This window comes from Canis lupus, chromosome 10, assembly GCF_048164855.1.
Source record: "Canis lupus baileyi chromosome 10, mCanLup2.hap1, whole genome shotgun sequence".
NCBI classification, from domain to species: Eukaryota; Metazoa; Chordata; class Mammalia; order Carnivora; family Canidae; genus Canis; species Canis lupus.
The window spans coordinates 53,431,802-53,439,850 of record NC_132847.1 but is presented as its reverse complement, the minus strand read 5'-3'; the positions used below and the strand labels follow the sequence as shown (position 1 = coordinate 53,439,850).

The 8,049-nt window shown below is 50.2% G+C and overlaps 1 protein-coding gene across 1 annotated transcript; it reads left to right on the top strand.

The window, feature by feature from the left end:
- The first annotated feature begins 593 nt into the window (after window positions 1–593).
- On the top strand, window positions 594–7,417 carry FANCG (FA complementation group G). Its single transcript, XM_072841803.1, has 14 exons — window positions 594–1,244; window positions 1,455–1,545; window positions 1,915–2,046; window positions 2,277–2,479; window positions 3,246–3,381; window positions 3,558–3,688; window positions 3,789–3,935; window positions 4,069–4,220; window positions 4,597–4,663; window positions 4,918–5,207; window positions 5,358–5,404; window positions 5,598–5,753; window positions 6,754–6,877; window positions 7,031–7,417. Exons 1-14 carry the CDS (start codon window positions 609–611, stop codon window positions 7,137–7,139), a joined length of 2,421 nt encoding a protein of 806 aa, XP_072697904.1. The 5' UTR covers window positions 594–608; the 3' UTR covers window positions 7,140–7,417.
- The last annotated feature ends 632 nt before the right edge of the window (window positions 7,418–8,049 follow it).

The following is an 8,049-nucleotide window of genomic DNA, read 5'->3' as shown; positions in this document are numbered from 1 at the left end:
GTTTTTGAGGTTCATGTTGAAGCATCTATCAGGTTTTGCCCCTTTTTATTGCTTAGTCCTAGTCCACTGTATAGTTATGATCAGCTAAGGGACATTTAGATTTTTACGTTTTTTTTTTAAGCTATTATGAATATTTTTGTAGCTGCTATGAGCATTTCCATACAACTCTTGGTGTAGACATATATTTTTGTTTTTCTTGAGAGGATTTCTTAGAGTGGAATTGCTGGGTCATAAGTAAGCTTATGATTAACTTTTTAAGATATTGCCAAATTATTTTCCAAGGTAACTATAACACTTTATATTCCCATTATGTATGAGAATTCTAGTTGCTTTTATCTGTGGTAAGGGTCACAGTTTTGTTTTTGCATATGCATGTTCAATTCTCCTGGGTCCATTTGTTGAAAGGGGTAGGTAGTGCGCGAAGCACAAGCCCAGGGCTGTGTCGCCAGCAGTCACACTGCTTGGGGTTGAGTAGAATGTGGTAGCTCCATGGTGAGCAAAGAAAGGATGGGTTGATAGCCTGGGTCATCAGGGATCCGTTCCTCTTGGAGAGTTTGTGCCGGGGCTGGGATTTCTGGGGCGGCTGTGGGCGTACTACGATTCCCAGGATGCCCTGCGCGGGCCCGCCCCCTGCGGAGGGGCAAAGCTGGGCGGACCTGGAAGCGTGGCTGCGAGCGGAGGGCTGGGACACGGTTTCCGGTACCGAGATCGATTGCTCAAGGTTTCGGCCTGCGCGAGGGACTGGCAAACCGAACCGTGAGAAGTACAACCTCCCCACTCAGACGCACCCCCATCCTCTGGTCCGCCGTCGGCTCCCTTTTCGGATGGAGAGCCCACACGTTTCTTCCTCGAGTTTCCCGCGAGGACTAACCCTTGAGGACGACCAACCGCAGCAGAGAGTTTTGTCCGCGGGGCCAACCAGAGGCGAGATGGAGGAGGCGGGGGTGGGAGCCGGCACAGAGTCCCCGAGAGAGTCCATTTCTCCCGAAAAGGCCGATTCGCCTCTGCGGGGGCCCTCAGGGGAGCAAAAGAGTCGCGGGAGGGTGCGGAAGCGCAGGGACCTTTCCCCGCTCGGGTGGGGACCGCGGCGGGACCGGCCTTACCCTTCAGCAGACCCTTCCAGGTGTCCGGGTCCAGCCTCGGCCACCATATCGCATCAGACCCCTCTGAGCTCCTCAGGGCCACACACCAGCTGCCTAGACTTGTGGAGGGAAAAGAATGACCAGCTAGTTCGACAGGCCAAGGTAACACGGCTGCTGGGACCCTCACTTTGGAGCGCCAAAATACCGGAAAGAGGGTTTCCAACGGACTTAGCACAGTTGATGGGGAGGGGTGGAGTTTGACTCCTCTCCATCAGGAGCCAGGAAAGACTGGAGAATGACATACCTTGCCACAGTTGCAAGGGGAGAAATAAGGATTGATCCCTAATGATAACCTCATCCCACATTTGTCAGGTGGCTCAGGACTCGCGTCTGTATGTGAGGCGACAGCAGTTGGCTCAGGATGCACTGGAAGGGTTCAGGGGACTCCTCCATAGTCTGCAGGGTAAGCAGGATCCTCCTCAGGATTGTCTGTTACCTTCCTCCACAGCCAGAGACCAGTTCCTCTTCTGAATTTCTGGGACTGAGAAAATTACTCAGGGGGCAGGGGAATCCTATTTAAGTCACAGAAGGGATTGGAGTGGAATTCTTTTTGGTACTGGTGAATCTCTACGCCCTGCCACGCCCCCCCCCCCCCCCCCCCAGTGGTTTCCGGGATGGTCCAATCTAAAGGACTTTCTGCCCTTTGTGTGCAAACGGTGATTTCTTTATTGAGGCCATTTTGGTTGGGGTGAGATGCCCTTTGAGTTTGGTTCTTATTTGGGGAATCTTTCTGGAGGGGAGTGGTCTATAAGGCCAGCATGTGTTGCTCCAGGACTCCCTGCGGCTGTTCCTGTTCTCCCCTTGGAATTGACTGTTACCTGCAATTTCATTACCCTGAGGGCAACCCTGGCCCAGGGTTTCACGGAGGACCAGGCACAGGATATCCAGAAGGGCCTGGAGAGAGGTGAGGGTCAGAGATTGTTTTCCATGTGTCTGCCAGCCTGACTGGGTTTAAGTCCTTGCAAAGTGGACAAGAGGAGCAATAAAATTTGTCATCTCTATGGAGAGAGATGCCATTTTTTTATCCTCCAAGTGCTCCTCAGACCAGGAGCACTTTTTTGACTTTTGGGCTCCTGTAGAAAAAGAAAACCGGAGATGAGGACCCAACCTCAGCTATGTGTGTTTCCTCTACAGTGCTGGAGACCCAGGAGCAGCTGGGGCCCAGACTGGAATGTGGGCTTAGGGGGCTGTGGGACTCTGTTTTCCATTATTCCTCCCTTCTGCTGGAGCTGCTCCCTGTCCTTCACCATCTGGCTGGCCTGCAGGCTGCCCTCTGGCTAAGCACTGACCATCTTGGGGACCTGACCTTGCTATTGCAGACCTTGAATGGCAAGCAGGTAATTTGGGAAAAGTAACCTAGATCTAAGGGTCTCTTCTCATCTCTCACCTATCTTAGCTGCAGTAGCATTTTGTGCTGGAAAGGCTCCTGGGTTGGTGGTCAAAAGACCTGAGTTCTCTCCAGGACTCTTGGTGACCTTGCTCTGATTGGTCCTTCATCGGGGGAATTCTCTTGAGTGTTTTTTTTTGTTTTTTTTTTTAATTTATTTATTTAAGAGAGAGTGAGAGAGAGAGTGCATGTGCAGGTAAGAGGGGGGCGGAGGGGCATAGGGAGACTGAGAGAATCTCCAGCAGACTCCCTGAGTGTAAAACCTGATGTGGGGCTTGACCTCAGGACCCTGAGATCATGCCCTGAGCCAAAATCAAGAATCGGATACTTAACTAACCAGGCCACCCAGGCGCCCCTTGAGTTGTTGTTGTTGTTGTTTTTTAATAGCTTAATGATCTCTGATAGGGCTAAGGCTTTTACTGACCTTGCTGAAGTCATCTCCCAGCCTCAGTCTTCTCATCAGTAACCCACACATGGTCCTTGCCTTGTGTCCTCATGAGCATATACTGGATGAGGAGGCACACTAGAGTAGATCGTCAGTGCCCCCAGGTTTTTTTCCCTCCTTTATCCTTGTCTCATACCTATCTATCTCTTAGAATTGAGTGAACAGGAATCAGGAGGACCCTTGATTTATTTCAAAATCCAGCTAGGGTAGATTGAGATAGAAGAAGAGATGATTATAGGCTTACAGCCTCTAATCACTCTTCTTTCCTCAGAGTGAGGCCTCTGAGAATCTGCTGCTGCTTCTGAAAACTTGGAGCCCCCCACCTAAGGAATCGGATGCTCCACTGACCCTGCAGGATGCCCGGGGCTTAAGAGATGTCCTTCTTACAGCTTCTGCCTATCGCCAAGGTCAGCTAGCAGTCTTATTCATCCCCACCTCCCCACTCCCTGTCTTAAGGGGTCTTTTGGCTCATACCTTCCCTGTCATGTCCCATTGACCTCAGTGGAGCTTCTCTGTACTCTTGTTCCCTATCATGTCACCTGCCCTATGGGCCTCTATAAGTTTATACCCTGATTGTCATCAGGCCTCCAGGAGCTGATCACAGGAAGCCTGCCCAGGGCACTGAGCAGTCTGCAAGAAGCAGCCTCAGGTCTGTGCTCACGGCCTGTGTTGGTCCAGGTGTACACGGCCCTGGGGACCTGTCTCCATAAGATGGTAAAGACAGTGCTAGGGTGGGTTAGGGAAACTATGGGTGTTATAGACAGCTTTCTGCTTTGTGAGGGTAGCTGAAGCCTGTGTCCTCTCACCCCTCTAGGGCAATCCACAAAGAGCTCTGCTGTACTTGGTTGCAGCCCTGAAAGAGGGATCAACCTGGGGTCTTCCGCTTCTGGAAGCCTCCAGGCTATATCGGCAACTGGGGAACACAGCAGCAGAGCTGGAGAGTCTGGAGCTGTTGGTTGAGGTAAGGAACTGAAGATATAGGGATTGCTGAGGTGCTTGTGTTAGGAAGGCTAATCAAGTTGTAAACAGAAGAAAATATGGCTCCCAAAGATTATAGACATATAGATGTACTTTTTTCTTTTTGTCCCTTTTAGGCCTTGAATGTTACTCACAGTTCTGAAGCCCCCCAGCTTCTCATTGAAGTAGAGTTACTACTCCCCCAACCTAACCCAGGCTCACCCCTTCATTGTGGCACACAGAGCCAGGCCAAGTACTTGCTAGCAAGCCGATGCTTACAGGTAGGAAGGTAAGGTTCCACTGCCTTGCTCATCTGAGCTTCTCTTCCCATTTCTGATGTCTTCCCTGGGGTGTGAGTCTGCTTCTGTTGCAAGTAAGCTATATGGACAAGTCAGTGGTAGATCATAGGTTCCCGTTCCTCAATCTCCTGGTGGACCTGAACTTAAGACTCTTCACTCAGACACCAAGCTCTTGCATCTTTAAAATACTGAAATCTCCCAAATCCATTCTGTAAGGAGGGTGGATCCATATGAGCTGGGATTGGAGCCCCAAGACCCCACTCTCCCCATTCCCCAGGGCCCTTGAGCATCCCTTTGTTAGCTAAGAGCCCTTGAAGGACCCCTACTAATAGCCTAAGGTGAAGCTAATGGGCTCTGACTCCTCAGGGCTGAGGACGCTGCAGAGCATTACTTGGACCTGCTGGCTCTGTTGCTGTCTGACTCAGAGCCAAAGGTGAGTATATCGTCAAGGTTCTCTATAATTGGGTAGGAGGGTTGGAGTCTCCTTTGGAGTACAGCAGGACTGCTGTTTTCTCTTTTTATTTCTGCTTTTCTGTCCAAGTTGGAAGGCCAGACCAGGAAGGTTCCCAGAGCAAAGGGTCCAGTGTAGCAAGCAATGGGTGGTCTCTGTGTGGTACCAGAGCCTGGTTGAAGAGGTTGGGGATGGCTAATGCCTCTTTAAGACACTGCATCCTCCTCCCACCCCAGTTCTCCCCACCTCCTACCCACCCAGGGCCCTGTATGCCTGAGGTGTTCTTAGAGGCAGCAGCAGCGCTGATCCAGGCAGGCCGAGCCCAGGATGCCTTGACCGTATGTGAGGAGCTGCTCAGCCGCACGTCATCTCTGCTTCCCAAGATGCCCCAGCTGTGGGAAGATGATAAAAAAGGAACAAAGAAGTCACCACACTGCCCATCCTGGGTTTCTGCCACCTACCTGCTTCAGGGTCAAGCCTGGGTGCAGCTGGGGGCCCAAAAAGAGGCAATTAGTGAATTTAGCCGGTGAGCCCAGGAAGCCAACGAGGATCCGAGGGGAAGTATGGTGGGATAATTTGCTGATTGGGACCTGAGTTGGTAAGCTCCTTCTTACCTACTCACCCCAGAATTTCTGAGGTTGACTCCTCTTCACCCCTATTCTGTATCCCACTTCAGGTGCCTTGAGCTGCTTTTCCGGACCACACCTAAGGACAAAGAACAAGGTGATCTAGACTTTTAATTTTCCTCTTCCCTCCCAAAGTGGGTATGGTGAATGTGTTGCCTTTCCATGCATCCTAGCCTACCAGGAGACTTAAAAGAAAGGGACTCCAGACACAAGAAGAGTAAGAGGAGTACTTGGGGTTTCGGTGATTATATGGCAGGGACACATTTTTTGACTTTTGGGGTGGTCCCTAGGGCCTGCTTCCAACGGTGAGCAGGGGTGTATGTCAGATGTGGCACTACCACAGCTTCGGGCAGCTGCCCTGATTAGTCGTGGACTGCAATGGGTAGCCAGTGGCCAAGACACCAGAGCCCTACAGGACTTCCTCCTTGGTGTGCAGATGTGCCCAGGTATGTGTATTTGTGTGGCATCAGCTATGCCCAGATGCACGAGGGCAGAGAGGTCCATGGGGGAGGTACTTGGGAATTAGTGGGAGAGTGATGTTCCCAGATAGAAGGGGATGAATAGGGTTGTACTGTATGTACCTAGGGATATACCTAGGTTTGAAGACATATGCAAGTGTGTATGAAGGTTCTCAGGAGTTCCTCAGTCTTCTCAATGTCCTCAGACACAAAGATCATAACTGCGCTGGGAGTATGCTGGGGAGAAGCAGGGTCAGCTGAGCCCTTTGTCTTGGGCAGGCAGTATGCAAGGATAAGAATGGTTGGGACTGATCTACCCCCTGGTTTTTATTTTTAAATAAGATTTTATTTATTTATTCATGAGAGACACACAGAGGCAGAGGAAGAGGGAAAAGTAGGTTCCTTGTGGGGAGCCTGATGTGGGACTCGATCCCCAGACCCTGGGATCATGCCCTGAACCAAAGGCAGATGGTCAACTGCTGAACCACCCAGGTGTCCCTCTACCCCCTGGTTCCTTTTTTTTTTTTTTTTTTTTAATATTTTATTTATTCATAGAGAGAGAGAGAGGGGCAGAGACACAGGCAGAAGAAGCAGGCTCCATACAGGAAGCCTGATGTGGGACTCGATCGCGGGTCTCCAGGATCACACCCCAGGCTGCAGGTGGCGCTAAACCGCTGTGCCACCGGGGCTGCCCTACCCTCTGGTTCTATGTGTGACTGTAGAAAAGATACTTCTCTGCTCTAGGCCTCAGTTGCTCCTTTTATAAAATGATGCTTAAGGCTGTGTCAAGTTCTTTTTTTTCTTTTTTTAATATTTTACTTATTTGAGAGAGAGATAGTGAGAGAGAGCACAAGCAGGAAGGAAAGGGAGAAGCAGGCTCCCTGCTAAGCAGGGAACCCCATGAGGGGCTTGATCCCAGGACTCTGAGATCATGACCTGAAAAGCTGTGTCAAGTTCTAAGCCTCTCTACCCTGGGGTGGGGCTACAGGTAATCAAGATGCTTCATTTCACCTGCTTCAGACTCTGAGGAAGATGGATCGGAGGGATGAGGCCTCTGCTCTCTGGTGGAGGCTAGAGGCCCAAACTAAGTTGCCACAGGAGAATGCTGCATGGTGAGCCTGAGGCCTGAGGGCTTGGGGCTCAGGGCAGTTGGCATCCTGGAGTCCTGGAGTCTGTTGGGGATGGTGATGAATGAAAGGGAGGGAATGTTTGTCCAACCTTATGCCTCTCCTTCATCCTTAGACATTACTCTTTTTGTTCTCCAGGTCTCTCCCCCTGTACCTAGAAACCTGTTTGGGCTGGATTTGTTACCCTGACCGTGAAACCCTTCTTGAGGAATTTCGGACATCTCTGCCGGAGCCTTGTGACCTGTAGCTGCCACATTTTAAAGAGCCTGAGCTGGGGCTCCAGTGACCCTTTTCTCCATGGGGAGGGCTTTCTGCTTTACCATTCTTGGGGAATGTGGGTGAAACTAATCATTCCTGTATAATTCTGGCATTGGAGAGATTGGTAGTAGTCCTGCAAAATTTGGCCTAGTTACTGCCATTCTGGTTCCAGAGGAAGCCCCTTTGTCACCAAAAAAGCATTAACTTTGCTTATGACACCTTTTTCCTGTTTTCCCTTTTCTCAAGTTGAGTAAAATCTCGTATTTATCTCTTGTTTGCCTACTACATATACTTGAGTGGGAAGGCTCACAGCTGCCTGATTCAGTGCTGGTCATCTAAGATGTCCTCTCCGAACATCATCTACCTTATGAGATTGAGTTCTTGGTAGAAGGGGCCACAGGAATCCTTGCAGTGGCTTTGGTTCTATCTGTTGCCTAAAAGCCAGAGCGCCAAAGCCCAGGATCTTGTGCAAGTTGACAAAGAGTGGAGCTGGGTCTGGAAGGTGGTCTGGACAGGGCTTTCAGGACAAGGGCAGGTATTTGATTCATCTTTAGAGGGGAAGGACAAGCAGACTTCTGAGTCTCTGAGTGACTCCCCACTCCAGTCCCAAATTTCTGCCTTCAGTCAACCATGTCAGTGTGGATAGGGGATGAAGGATGGATTAATTTAATCAGTGTGGTGCCAAAGATGATTATTGAATTTAGGGCTAGCTCACCATTTGGGCCCCAAGGATTTCAGGTCTCAGCATGCAATTTTATTGCTGCTTTGGGTTCTATGGCATCTACTGTGTTCTGTGGTTGCCTTTTGACCTTTTTTTGGACTTGAGTGCCCTCCCCCTCAAGCTATTAACTTAAAGGCTGAGTGGTAAGAGGAAGCATATACCTCCAAGCCCTGAAGAA

Excerpts from the sequence above, each read along its gene's own strand:
- FANCG (XM_072841803.1), top strand. The coding sequence starts at position 609 with ATGCCCTGCGCGGGCCCGCCCCCTGCGGAGGGGCAAAGCTGGGCGGAC. Across the intron at positions 4,221-4,596 it reads CGATGCTTACAGGTAGGAAG|GGCTGAGGACGCTGCAGAGC; the intron begins GTAAGGTTCCAC and ends CTGACTCCTCAG. Across the intron at positions 5,754-6,753 it reads TGGTGTGCAGATGTGCCCAG|GTAATCAAGATGCTTCATTT; the intron begins GTATGTGTATTT and ends GTGGGGCTACAG.